This window comes from Sinocyclocheilus anshuiensis, unplaced genomic scaffold, assembly GCF_001515605.1.
Source record: "Sinocyclocheilus anshuiensis isolate Anshui unplaced genomic scaffold, SAMN03320099.WGS_v1.1 scaffold1149, whole genome shotgun sequence".
NCBI classification, from domain to species: domain Eukaryota; kingdom Metazoa; phylum Chordata; class Actinopteri; order Cypriniformes; family Cyprinidae; genus Sinocyclocheilus; species Sinocyclocheilus anshuiensis.
The window spans coordinates 243,866-257,940 of NW_015555317.1; the positions used below are offsets into that span (position 1 = coordinate 243,866).

At 34.0% G+C, this 14,075-nt stretch overlaps 1 protein-coding gene across 4 annotated transcripts in view; it reads left to right on the top strand.

The window, feature by feature from the left end:
* Positions 1-13,379, top strand: part of LOC107671592 (glypican-5-like) — a 125,808-nt gene extending 112,429 nt beyond the window's left edge. For 2 of the 4 annotated variants that reach the window (XM_016464505.1, XM_016464507.1), the window contains one exon: positions 11,580-11,836. In XM_016464505.1, coding sequence (XP_016319991.1) covers positions 11,580-11,734 — 155 coding nt within the window. In that variant the 3' untranslated portion in view covers positions 11,735-11,836. Of the gene's footprint in view, positions 1-11,579; positions 11,837-12,781 lie in introns of those variants that run through there. The other 2 variants (XR_001632222.1, XM_016464506.1) reach the window with 2 other exon arrangements.
* Positions 13,380-14,075: the final 696 nt, after the last annotated feature.

Below are 14,075 nucleotides of genomic sequence, written 5' to 3' on the forward strand. Positions count from 1 at the left end.
CTCTGCGTCTCTAAATCATGCCTCAGAATTATGCATGACCCTGGTATGGTCTTGTCTATCATATGGTCTATGCATATGTTAGCTAGTACCTCATGAAACATTGTGCCTGGTTTTATATCAATAATGTTAAAAACCATTGGTTCTCTCATATATCATAGCTGATGGCAACTCAACATGTATAAATGTGCACAAGTACAAATAAGATTTGAGAGCAATGGGCGAGGGGAGGATTTTCAGTGATTTTTTTTTTTTTTAATTTCTTCAATGTAAAAAAAAAAAATATATATATATTTGTTTTGTTTTGTTTTTTGCCCCAAAATTGTGGCGTAATTTCCACCACACTAAACAATTTTGCCCCTAATTGTTTTTTTTAACCAAGTTATTGTACTTGCTTGCCAATGAGACAACAATGTCAGTGAAGAACAAGTTGATGAAATATGATATCACTCATGAACTGAATATGTTTATTGTGTGTACACATACTGTATAGTCAAGCTATAACTTTGTGAAATTATGCAAAAAGTGTAAAAAAAAATATAAATGTATTGTCTATATACAAGATTAATAAAATGTTAGCTGTTAAATTAGATATGGGCAAAATGCTCAATGATATTTGTTTGATGAAATTTGGTACACTGTAAAAAATTGTGTAGTTTTTACAAAATAATTTCGGCAGCTGTGGTTGCCAGAATAATTTTGTAGAAAATACAGAAAAACTGTAAACACATTTACGGCCAAAAACGGTCAATTTTACAGTATAAAACTGTAATTTACAAACAAGAAAATTCTAATGCAAACCAGTACATTCAACAACGCACACTGCTATTAAAATCTGTTTTGTACCTTTAACATGCTGACGACCACCATAATAATGCAGGTGGTAAAAGAGAAAGCCACATGAAGAATCAAAGCTCATCACAAGTAGCTTCGCCACAAGCAGAAGTATATACTAATATATAGAAGGTGCCAGAGTCTTTCATGCAAACACAAAACACCATCATGGTAACACACGATACTTAAACATTCATTAAACAACAGAAGATGTAACATGAAGCCCAAATGTACATAACTGATAACAAAAACTATTAAAAAACATGATTATTTAAACAAAATACTTTCAAATGTGGAGTGTCATGCAGGGAATTCTGGGAATATCAGTTTACAGTTTTTGACTAGAAATTATACATTGATTTGTTCTTTTTTACTTCTAAAAACTATACAATTAACAGCATTTTACTGTAAAATTACATGAAATGTCTGGTTAGATCTTTTACAGTTTTTCCCTGTATATAGTATGGGAACTTACTGTTAACCTATTAACATTTTTTTTCCTGTAGCATTTTTACTAAATTTTACAGTTAAAATTACACTTATTTTTTTTTACAGCGTAACTTTAATAAAAATGCTATTAAGCACAATATGTAATTTGAGATGTGCTGGAAATTACACTGTGGTCGAGTTTTCATTTCTCTTAAAAAAAGAAAAGAAACCATTTAATTATTTTGTGATGCATGACAGCCATATGAGGGTTAGTAAACGAACTACAGAATTTTCATTTTTGGCTAACATATTTCTTTAAGGCAGTGTGGACGGCCTTTCATAAGGACCTGTTGAGTCTGTGCTGTGGATCTCAGATGAAAGCAGACCAGGAAATTGCTAAGACTGGTTGCAAAATCCTCACTGAGTCCACATCTGTCAAACAGGCCAGGCCCCTAAAAATCACAACAACAGACAGTGAAAACGATTGTACAAATTAACGGCATCTCTCTAGTTTAGCTCAATCCCGTCAGCTATTACCACATCAGATAAAGAAACAACCATCAACTTCTCTTTCTCACTCTTTGTTTGTCATCTTTGCATGGAGTTGAAAGGTACGTGCGTGCAGGGATTGCAGTGCGTGCGTGCAGATCTGTGGGATTGCGACCTAAGCTCGATAAGGTGGACGAGAGCTGCCCATATCCTGGACACAGCCCTGAATGTTCCCGGAATGTTTCCCTTCAGGCAGCCGCCACAGCTGGGAAGCACCTTCTTAGAACTTGTGGATTATAGAGGAAAAACAACGGCTGGGTTTCAGAAAAACTCTCTCCCACCATATAGACACGCACAGACTGCCCGAAATCCCACAAGCCTCTACGTATGTTTTTGTTTCCCTAAAGAAAGCAGGAGATTGGGATGGCTCATTATGTACGAAGAGTGTTGTTTTGATGTTTGAAATATCTACATCCCATTAGCGGCCTAACTCTCCTCTGCTGAAGCACACTTTTAAACGCAAACATTGGGATTCTAGTGTTTGCCCACAAAGAGAAATGTTTATGTGGCCTGTGAGTGATGGATCTGCTCTGGGTTTGTGACACTGATATGCTAAACTTCACCATGTTTTGTGGATTTGAACAAACGCCCATAAGTATTCAACTTTGGCGTGTAACACAATCTGCACCGTTTACAGACGTGCTACCTCAAATCATGCAGCTTGTTTTGAAGAGGTGCTATAACTATCCTAAGTGCTTCTATTTGCAGTATTTTTCTCACTCGTCACTGTAGTCCTGAGGTCTTTAGAGGTGTTTATGATGTGCTAATCTAATGAGATGGTTCCCTGCAGGCTGTTTAATATCTCTTAAATGGAGAGAGAACCTCAGGTCAACAGTTCTTGTATTTTAGAGAATCTTCCTCGACACTTTCACACTCATATACAGCCTTCACAGGAATATACACACGGCACATTACTTTTACTCACGCTTATTGAAAGTCTGGACTCATCTTTGGTTACATCCTGTACTTTCTGCCTGATGTTTGGATAATGAACTGCCGAACATCACAAAACCTTCTGCAGTCAGGCTGTTGCTTATGGGCTAAATATGTCATTTTAAGGGAAGGCACTCCAGGAAAGAACACTTTTTTTCATGCACTGGTCCGTTTTGAGATTTTAGGCTATTTTGTATCCATAACCTGTCTTCTTTCAGACTAATGGAAAAGAAAACATTAAAATACATATTTAAGTGTTTATTTTATTACACGTTATTCTCTATTTGAAACTATGGATTTCAATTACAATACATATCTGTAAAGACCATTTTCTCCAAAGACCATCTGTAGAAAATGCATACATCAAATATTTCAGTTTTATTCCCATCTATATTCTGAAGGTTTTTACAGAGGGATTTGTTCAGGTGTCATTCACCTGATTTTTGTAACATTTAATCCCTAAAAACAGTGATTTGTTTCTTCTGTCTGTTGACCGTGTTTTCTGATTTACTGTATGGAGTGATAAAAAGTAATTTCCATAGAAATAGCCAAAAGAAAGCCCCTCTATAAAAACCTTTTACTCTAATATGTCAACAAAACGAAACCTGGCTTTGTCCAATGTTCGGATTTTTGTTCTAATAATGTATGCAAACTAGTGCATATATAATTTTATACCACCGTATTTGCATATATTTTATGCACATTTTTTGCATATATTTTATGAATTTTTTTTTAACTGGATATTGTATATTGAATTGTGCAATTTCATTTTTTTCTCCGTTATTTTTACTTTTAGATGACTTTTTCCATCAATTCATCTTAAAAAACAAATCTTTTAAAACACTACTAATTTAATAAAACTGTTAAATATAATCTTTTATACTGTAAATTATAATGTAGTGATGCTTAAATTCACTTAAAATGATTGATCTTAATTTTTAGTATTTTAATAAAAATGTTTAGTCAAATATTATTGGCTATTTATTAGTCATCAGGCAGAATGTTTATATTAGTGCATCCCTAATAATTATGGCATTCTCAATTAACCAAACATGCAGAGGTCTACTGCTGTTGATTATATTATTTCCTTCTTCCTATTTACAACTATTTTGCAGCAACTGAGCATTTCAACCAGTCACAGACACGGATTTAGTCCAATCTAGATAGACTTTTAAGCAGTTTGATCTACAGATGAGATGTGTGAAGAAACAATCTGAAGAGAAGTGTTATAACCAAGAAGCATTAACTAAACTGAAATGTGAATAGTATGAAATTATTTTGGATCTGCTGTACAGTAAGTTGTCATGCTCACTTTGTAAAGTAAATAGTGTTTGCCAAATACACTGCCCTAAAGCAACATAACAAAACTAGAACTCACCCATTACAATCAACACAGTGTAGACCAGTGTAAATAAGAAATCTATTTTGCAGTGTATACAGCTTCAGTGATTATGGTATTTGTGAGAGTCCAGAACAGTGTGTGAGCACTGGACTGCAGGGCTCAAACAGTATAAATCGTGTGACAGCTTTGTTGATTGTAATGAAATGGGAGTGTTCATCATATTCTGTGTTCAATTTATGAAATACTTGACTTAACAGTGTAGTTTTTCTTACTGCTAAGTGGGTCAGTGTAAGGGTGACCACTGTCTTTTTCAGTGATTGCACAAATGCTGTTTGTGTGTGTGGGTGTTGTTTTTGTGACCTCTGCTAGTGGTTTAGTCCTCCTACATGCAGCTCTGACCCAGTCTGACCACATCCCCATGGAGAGGACTGTGGAAACTGTCTGCGTTTACAGAAGTCATTATGAAGACAACATTTCTCTCTCGCTGACACACACTAACACACAAGCGATCCTTCACTGAAATCTTGCATATGTCTACTATATATATATATATATATATATATATAACTGATGATAATGATTGTTTTAATATAGAATATACACATGAATATAGAAAATTATTTCACAATATTATTATTTTTACTGTATTTTGATCAAATAAATGCACCCTCAGTGAGCATAAGTCTTCTTTCAAAAATCTTACAAACCCCAAACTTTTGTATAGCAGTATGTTTCATTGTCAATAGCTTCATTCTAATAGTGTCATTATCATCAATTGTATGTAAATTTGCTAAAACAGAAGTTGTTGTTGGATTTTCCAAAGTTAGCAAGGTGCAATGCATTAAAAATCTTCAGACGTGTTATTTAAGAAACTTAACTTGCTAAAGTAAATTAGATCTGTACATCTGTATATTTCTCTCCAGTTTATATGTGATTTAAGAATAACCCAACTTCACCTTGATAATTAACTTGAAAGAGTTTTTGGTTTTATCTCTGTGACACTTCTTCTTCATAGCCTTTATTCTTCTGCTGTGTCTCTCCCCTCGGCTCTCTCTCTCTCATTGGCCTTTATTATGCTTCTGCTGAATGCTCTTTATCAGAGCTGCTCTATAAAGGTAGATTGCCAGGCAACAGAAGGTCAACCTCCTGTTTAAATGGTCACCGTGGCTGCAGTCTGAGAACAGAATAAACAAATCCGTGTGAAATATGCTCATTATAGCTCGTAAGGACAGTCAGTGGACCTTCACACCTCCTTATAAGGGGCTTCTGTTATTGCCACTGATGAATTCTTTCAGTTTAGATACACTCACAGGATTTAAAAGCAGAAATGTGAAGGAGTTTTTTTTAAGCACTTAGACCTGAATTCTTCACCACAAGAAGTTGTATAGTTGTCTAGTTGTCTTTTTGCAGTTATGTTTTCTAGGTGAATGAACAATTTATAATATATATTAAAAAATATATATAATGCAAATTATAATATAATATAACAATTATTTGCATGCAAACTACACCTATGTAAAATTTTATTTATTTATTATAGTTGGATGCATGCCACAAATGCTGTCCATATAGGTATAACATTGTAAATAATTTGGAATATTTGAGTAATTTTTTTTTCGGATTATTTTCATATGTGTTCTGAATGAATAATTCTAGTTAAGACAGTTCATGATATAATTGGTTGGGTATTTTGAATCTGCTTGTGTCTGGTCACTAGTTTGTATGCACTCCTTAGGCTGCTGTCCAAAGTGTCATGTGATAATTGGGGTCCTTCAGGGATGGCAAGGCTGTTTTATTGATCGCCTGAATGCTTGCCCAACATCAGTACAGCCCCGGTACTGAGCAGAGAATTACTGTACCGATCAGAGACATGGGGACATAATCAGAGATGAGGCCAATTAGCTAAAAAGAAACACTTAAAAGTAATCTAAAACTGATGTGAAATATTCATTACAATTGAGCTAAAACTGGTTCAACTTATAAGTTTTAGTTTAAGGAATATCAATGCAGTGATGCTTTTAATACACTGAAATAACACTGGTCCTATTTTTTTAGTATTTTGAGTGTTTATTTAACTTTGGGAAATTTTGATGCCAAATTTAAAAAAATACTTAATTTTTGTGTGATTGACTCCTTTGTTTTGCTAAAGCTCATTTGAATTCATTATATCTTAGAAAAATTACAGCTTGATTGGACATGCCTCACAATAAAAAAAATATTCTGTTGACAAACCAAGTACGCCAACTTGGCAAAATTGGTTGGTTGTGTCATAATTTGTGTAAAAATTGATAAATAAATATGGTAATGGTTTATTTGATTTTTGCATCATAGTTTAAAATTTTTTATATTAATAGTTTTTATAATAGATTTTCGTATTTAAGGGTTCAGAGTCTGGGGAAACAATTAAAACCACACAGAAAGCACCTGAAAAGCATTGTAATGTGACTTCATTTAACAAAACAAAAAACAGAGACAGCAATACAGACAGATAGTTATGGAAACAGGTATAATCTATAGATTTGATAGGGTAGGTGTGTGTGTTTATGTGTGTGTGTGTGTGTGTGTGTGTGTGTGAGAGAAAGAGCAGTGTTGCCAAATGCCTGAAGTGAATGAAAAGTAGCTAAAGCCTGCTTGAAAAGTCACTAAATGTCGCTAGATGACGTTATGAACTAACATTACGTCATCACGTCATATCGGCCCTTCATTCATTTCCATTTTATACAGCCTATTCCTATTTTAATGCAGCCAAATTCCAAAATAAATTTGTTCTCATTTACATATTTTTCTGTTTCTGTTTCAGACAACGCTATCTATTAAGACTATATGCAGTTACTTCCAATCTGCTGCTCTGAACTGCTAAAATCAGGATTTAAAAACAAGACGTTGTCTGACAAAATCACCATACACATTAAAGACAACCACTTTGCTGTGATTTCAGCTATATTTACTTGTGAAATGATAATGAGAGAATGGTGAAGACGTTACAAATGACAGAATATCTGCCATATTTTTTGCCCACAATTGCCAAAATAACGCCAAAATAGCTCCTTGTCGCAAAACATTAATAAAAGCCTCAGCAACAATGTGAAAGTCACTGAATTTGGTGACAAAATCCCCAGATTGGCAACACTGAAAGAGAGAGGTCATGGGTAATGGTCATCTTTCCCATCAGCTGCTGATCCCACAGTCTGAGTCATGAATGAACCAGCACACTTTTCTCTCTCTCTCTTTCTCTCAGTCCGTCTCTCCTACCACAACACCATAATGCTGAATCAACTTACAATCAGCAAGGCTGCAAGTCACGGCAACGAGGCTTTAGAGTCTAAATCTGATGTATGGAAACAGTGACCTCTGTAATCCCTTGCTGAATCTGAATCAGTCTAGCTTTAAATACCCAATGGTTGGAATCAACAAGTTTCGACAAGTGCTTTTGACTCCTTCCTGAGACATTTAACCAAGTACAAGTGAAAGCTTTCCTTTCTTCTTTTCGTTTCTTTCATTTCTTTGCAAATGAGCACCTCCCAATGTGGCTTAAGTAGCAAAGTCTTCAGCACATGCAGTTTTGGTTACATGGCAAATGATAGTATCTGGATACATTCTTTTCTACTGACTTTCGTAAGTGAAGCCAGGTTGTGACCAGTGGGACTTGCAGGTCACCCAGAGAAAGACTGATGGAAGAAATAAACCAAAGGCTAGACTGATAGGTTGAAAAAATAAAAAATAAAAAATTTGCGGTTGGTTTGGTTGCTGTGGAGTGCAAATGCTTTTAAAGAGAGCTGGCAGGTGTTTTGATTTTTGTCGTGTTTTGTAGCTTTTAGAGTCAGCTTTGAGAGCTTTTCCACTTGCGCGAACCAGACGATATGACGCACTCTCCAGAGATTTGTAGTTTTGCTTTTCTGTCTGTTACGCACAGGTTGTTGAGACAGTCTGGGTCTATTTTGGTAAAATTATAAATAGTGCAGCTATGTTAGTGCCCTGGTTATGAGCGCTGTAAGATAAACAAGTGTTTATTTTAGGGGTCAAACACGTACAGTGGGATTAAAAGTGATAAACAGCAATCCAGAGAACTGGTGCACTGCTAAAAGTTGTATTTATTGAAGGCAAGTGTATATAGTGTATATACATATTGTCTTTCTGCTTTAAATGCACAAAAATAATAATGCATCTATCTTAAATATCTTATTCTCTCTGATTCAGTTTAGTGAATCTCTTGTTCATTTCAGTGAGTGCCTGATTCACCAATTAATTTGAGTAATTAATTCAACTCAGTATTGTTTCTAGACGTCCTTCCTTGTGTGGTATTTTACATTATCATGTTTGTATTGTATTGTATTGTGACATTTTTCCCAGTCATCTCAATGGAAAAATAAATAAACACCTAAATAAATAAATATTTAGTTAGAGAATGAATGAATGAATGAATGTCGAAAACGACAAAATCTACAGCATCATGATTTTCAGTATAAATATTTTAGTTAGTTCATTTGTTGGCACCCTAATTGCACTGATTTTATAAGTAAATATTGTAGCGAATCAGCTCATGGGGAAATATGAATAATTAATCATCAATCTGATTTTATATATTTAAAAATATATTGTCCTCTTAAATAACAAGTTATCATCATTTAATGTAGGTAAACTACAGCCATGATTCTTGTAAAATACGTTATTAGTTGAAAACTTTGAAATGCTCTTTCTTAAAATGTATCTAAACTTCTGTCTTCAAGTCTTTGTTGATATTTTGTGTGGGTTTTCTGTTCATTGGTGACTAATTGGCAAGTCTTACCCAACACCCTCTTTCTCTCTCACACACCCTCAACGGAGACAAACATAACATTCACAAACACACACACCGACACAGCACCCTTTCTCACACCAGAAAGCTGTCAGATAGGCCGATCCCTGACAGCTTCTGGGCTGCACAGCATGAAACCTGTGAACGTGAAGGCTAAACTTGACTATTAAGAGCAAACAGGTCTTCTTGGAGAATGTTTGAGAAATTTCAGAGATGACGATTCAGCCTGTAATCACTTTGGATGATGGCAATTATGCTCTCAGACAGCATTGCTGTTCTTGAGCATGCCAGGGTGATGATTGCGAGCTGATAACTTTATTACCATGAAAGAGAGTTGTGACAGAGGCTGATTTTGTTCTTGGTCCTGTGGCTGCTAATGAAATCATGGCTGTTTTTGGCATGAACGTGGTTTTTCATTCCACACTTAGAGCTTTGCTGTTTGGGTTCTTTATTTCAGAGCTGACAAAGTCTGCATAAAATATATTTAAAATAAACAAATATGTTTGTTGACATTTATGAAGTGATTTTAGGATTCGTTGGATGATTTCCTCATTAGAGGAGAGGGTGCAGGATGAAAGACAGAACTATGTGAGTGTAGACAAATCTACATGTGTGTTCTGTTCTATTCTATTATGGCATATTTAATGTTAATAATTTTATTTATTTATTTGTTTATTTATTTATATTAATATTTAACAGTCAAAATTAAACATTTTATCCACAGAAATCGCAAAACTTTCCATTTATTAGCAGTACCTCTATTGGTGTTGATACTGGGGATCTTGGCATTTTAACTGATTGAATTTAAATGTAATATATTTTTAATAGTTATAATTTAAATTGATCTTATATTATTTATTACAGCCTATTTAATGTTGTTAATTTTATTTTTAATATTAAATAGTGATAATTAAACATTCTATCCTCAGAAAATGACAACGATTATATTTATTAGCAGTATCTGTATTGGTATTTGTGATATTGGATTGAATTTAATTATTATAGTATATTCTTAATAAGAATAAATTATAGTATATTCTTAATAAGAATAAATATATTATATTATATTATATTATATTATATTATACAACCTATTAATTGTTAATCGTTTAATTCGTTTTTTTTGTATTAAATGAAACATTTTATTTTCAGAAACTGACAAGCCTTATTCTTGTTACCAGTGTCTTTAATTATATTTCTATTTGTGATCTTGCTATCAGATTAAATTTAATTGAAAAAAAGAGTATTTTAAAATTGTACAAATTTTTGTTATGTTATGTTATTGCAAAGAAAAGCTAAAATCCTTATGATAATTTGAAGTTTAGGCCTATTTAATATTAATAATGGTATTTTAAATATTCATTGGTGATAATTGAACATTTTAGTCTTGGCTCTATGCATTCCTTTCCCCTTTTTTGGGGTAATTCAATCTGCTTTCAGTTTTTGATAACAGTGTAGTACTCTTAGTTTTGTGTAACTCTTTTTACCATTTACAATCTGCAGAATTTCCCATTTAATCAGAGCAGAAAATGTGAAAGTAGTCTTCAGATTTCTTCTGGGAGTACTTATGAGTGTATGGAAAGTCTTACGCCTTAAGCACCATAGAGTCTCATTCTCTATTGTTTTAGAGGCGACAAGCCTTCAGCGTCATCCACACCTTACAACACGCAAGGCCTTCTCCTCCACCAGAACAATCACCTTTATTCTCACCAAGGATAGGCCGCTCATTGTTCATTGTTCTGTGTAACAACAAACGCATTAGGTCGCAGAATCTGATGCTTAAGGAGTCCTGAGACTGTCTGAGAGCCAGGGATGTTGGTCATTAGGATGTCACTGCAGAATGGGTGGAAACTTTGACAGGAGAGTTCAGTCGCTTTGGTGTGTGGATAACGAGGGCGTTTAATAGCAAGTCATGTTTTTCAATGCCAGAAACCCCTTCTTTGCTTCAAAATACCCTAGATAGCCTCCTGTGGTCATGTGATTAAATATGATTAAAGTCAAAACAATCACATGTGAAGATATATAAGACATGAGTTTAGAAAAAGCTACTCAAGTTACTTAGCAACTTGAGTTAAAAACGGAGGCTTCAAAATTCATTTTTGAGGTTTGACTGGGTTTCGTTTATGTTGTAAAGCAAAATGTGAAAGTTTCTTCAAGTTAATGTAACCACAGAGCTTGTTTGCTCATAAATCGTGAACCGCTTTTCTAAAAAGCCATAGTAAATTCATGAGGGAACCCGTGGCGAATTAGCCTTCGGGTTGGCCTACAAATTGCCATCATGACTGAACAGCTCTATAGAGATGGAAAAGAAAGACAAAGATTAACGATAAAGAGAGAGATGAATGTAAATACATGGAAGACAAGGACAGGGCGATTGCAGGCTTAACAAAAAGAAATGGTACAGTACTACAAAACTTTTCATTGAGACAGGATCAGGTAAGGGAGTGCTGAAGTCAGCAGCACAGAGGAATTCTGGGTAATTGGAGGAGGGAAGGTTTTTAATGTGGTTTTAGTCTTGTCACACATACACACCAAGAAGGGCTCCATTTCTAAGATTTATATCGGATTGGCTGTCTATTTCACTTCCTGATAAGAAACTGTTGCCTCAACAATGAGACACCATGTCAGACATGTGATTGTACTGTTGCTCTCTCTTTATCTCTCTCTCTCCTGATCTCTCGCTCTTTCTCTCTTTTCCAGCTCTCACAGAAGCTGATGTATCCAAAAATGCAGTGACGGTCTCCTTCCACGACTCGCCCATCACCCAGAACAAATCTTCATCGGATGCTTCTCTTTCCATGACCAGCTTCATCATCATCATCCTCGCTCTGGCACTGCACTGGCCCTTCATCTGAAAAACCACAAGCGCATGCACACACAATGATCATATGCACACACAGGTGAACATCATGAAGAAGTGTCAGGGTCATATTTCCCTCAAAAAAAAAAAAAAAAAATATATATATATATATATAAATTTGGCATTGTGAAATTATTTAATTCACAATTAAATCATTAATTTATAGTTATATTATATATATATATATATAAATTTGGCATTGTGAAATTATTTAATTCACAATTAAATCATTAATTTATAGTTATATTTTTATCAGCCATTACTCAAGTCTTCAGTGTCACATGATTCTTCAGAAATTATTCTAATATGCTGAATTATCAATGTTGGAAAAAAAAAAAGAAATATAAATATTTTGTAACAATTTACACTACCATTCAAAAGTTTGGGGTCTTTTTTTTATTGAAAGAAATTAATAGTTTCATTCAGCAAAGATATGTTAAATTGATAAAAAGGAATAGTAAAGACTTGCATTGTTACAAAAGATTTCTATTTTGAATAAATGCTGTTATATTAACTTTTTATTCATCAAAGCATCCAAAGTATCACAGGTTCCAAAAAAAAAATATTAAGCAGCACAAATGTTTCCAACATTGATAATAAATCAGCATATCAGAATGATTTCTGAAGATTCATATGACACTGAAGGCTGGAGTAAGAGAAAGTTTTGCCATCACAGGAATAAATTATATTTTAATGTATAATAATGTTGTTATTTTAAATTGTAATAATATTTTGCAATTTTACTGTATTTTTGCTGTATTAAATGCAGCCTTGATTAGCATAAGCGACTTCTTTAAAATACATTAAAATCATTTTTATTTTTGCTATTATTTTTTGCATTGCAGTAGGCTACTAAGAATTGGTGGAGGGCATTGTTTCAATTTGGTTAATTTATGGTTAATATATATTATAGTATATACTAAGCATCATGGTCTTAATGTTAAATATAATTTCTTGTTTCTTACTTTTGATTTCGGGGTGAAATATGACCCGGTCATTTCCTGACTGTTAATAACTGCATCCCAAAATATTCACATTGCAGGGTTGTTTCATTATGTTCCCAGCCCCATTTTTGTGGAAGCCTCCGGCCGGGAGACTAGCAGTTCTGTCTGGGGTTTAAGAGTGAACACTCTCCACAGACTTCTAGTATCAGGACAAAACTCTTATCATCACTGACTTGGCCTGTGGAATGCATGACAAAGTATATGCATGTGTGGAAACATTGCTCATAACCACACAACAAAAAAAGAACACAGAATCTGTCTGCATAGTCAGCAAGGGATTTTACCACCACACACAGAGCATTATTGAATGAGTCTATGAATGATATGCACATTGTAGTATGTGTATAGTTTGAACTGACGCTGAATTTATAGGACGAATGTTTTAAGTATCATACAAACTTTTTTATAATATGTTTCATCAGCTCTAACTGAAACCCATACAAACACATAGTTATAAAGACATAAATCTTTCAAAGTAGTGGCAATGTTCTTGGGCTTTGCTGTTACCTGTTTGCAAAACTTTCATGGCTTTAAAGGGCTCAAAACATCCCTTTAATACTTAATATTTTTTTTTCAATTCCCGCAATTACCTTCCAAGTGCACTGCTTTTCTAAGAAAACGCGCTTTTAACTTAAAGATGAAAGTTTATTAAACATGTTTGAGATATACTTTGTCATTTGGAGTATACCCTGTCAATTTCATGATGTTCTATATTTACAGAATTACATATCTGAAATTGCACTAAACTTACTTTATTAAAAAAAAAAAAAAATCCCTCAAAAGTGTGGCACAGGTTTGCGTGAATGTTGTGATGTTTAATGAAAAAAAAAAAAAATCACAGATATGCAGAATGCTTTTCTTTTATAAATAATGACCTTAAAGCAAAGCAATGCAAGATGTTTAGAGATACCAAATATTTTATATAATAGCTTCTTTAGCAATCTGTTCATAGCAACATAAAACGTTTTTATTTCCTATTATATGTTAACATTTAAGAGTCAGTATTAAAACATTGCTATAGTTCTTACACAGAAGCAGAGGTCTAATGAGTCTGTGAACATTTTCTATGTTTATGCATTTTTTGTTTGTTTTTGTTGTTGTTGCTGTGTCTGACTGCACATGGATTGCTACATTTGATTTCCTTCATATATCTCTGATGTTGGTTCTATAATGTTTTCATATGAACGTTCATGAATCTTCATACATTCTTAAACATTTGCAAGCCAACCCTTTAGCCTCAGATAACACCTATATACACCTAGGGTGCGAATTATGGGGGGTTTAAACCTTCTTAGGCTTGATGGCCCCACAAATTAGAGACAGAACAAAAGG